The sequence below is a fragment of the Halyomorpha halys genome, unplaced genomic scaffold (genome assembly GCF_000696795.3).
Source record: "Halyomorpha halys isolate HHAL.00 unplaced genomic scaffold, Hhal_1.1 Scaffold174.1, whole genome shotgun sequence".
Lineage (NCBI taxonomy): Eukaryota > Metazoa > Arthropoda > Insecta > Hemiptera > Pentatomidae > Halyomorpha > Halyomorpha halys.
The window spans coordinates 656,151-656,716 of NW_027107482.1; the positions used below are offsets into that span (position 1 = coordinate 656,151).

General features: G+C 32.9%; 1 protein-coding gene across 1 annotated transcript in view; it reads left to right on the forward strand.

Annotated features, from left to right (window-relative positions):
• The first annotated feature begins 503 nt into the window (after window positions 1-503).
• LOC112210036 (probable serine hydrolase) overlaps window positions 504-566 on the forward strand; it is an 8,361-nt gene continuing 8,298 nt past the window's right edge. Inside the window, exon 1 of the mRNA XM_067045845.1 lies at window positions 504-508. Coding sequence (XP_066901946.1) covers window positions 504-508 — 5 coding nt within the window. The remainder of the gene's footprint in view (window positions 509-566) is intronic.

The following is a 566-nucleotide window of genomic DNA, read 5'->3' on the forward strand; positions in this document are numbered from 1 at the left end:
CCATCTTCTTTTCAGACACCTCGGAGGATTATCAGGGATTGTTAAGGATGAAAGATTAAGAATTAATGGGTTAGGATAGTTAAGGAGTTTGGAATCAAAAGATGCATATCTGTTTTGGGTCAAATCTGCAACGAATGGGATGTTAAGGTCTTTATGAATGAGTTTATTTGTGACGTAATAAGGAGCATCACGTAGGATTTTGGATTGTAACGATTGGCTGCGGGAAGAATTTGATGGTTTGGTGGAGCCTCAGAGCTCAATTCCACATGTCCAAATTGGTCTGATTATTGTAGTGATGGGTATACTAATATAATAATGTTAGTATGTGTATACTAATATTTTGTAGTGAATGGGAAGTTTAGAGCGTTTATACATAAATTAAAAAAACTTATGAATGAATAAATAATTTATAAGTTTTTAAAATTTATGTGTTAGTTTTATTAAACCTATTTTTTTTCTAATGCATCACAAACACGTGCCTGTAGCATAACATCTATTGAAGAATGGTGTAAAAACTGGTGAATCAAAATAAATCCTGACAAATCCCACCAGATCACCTTTACTCT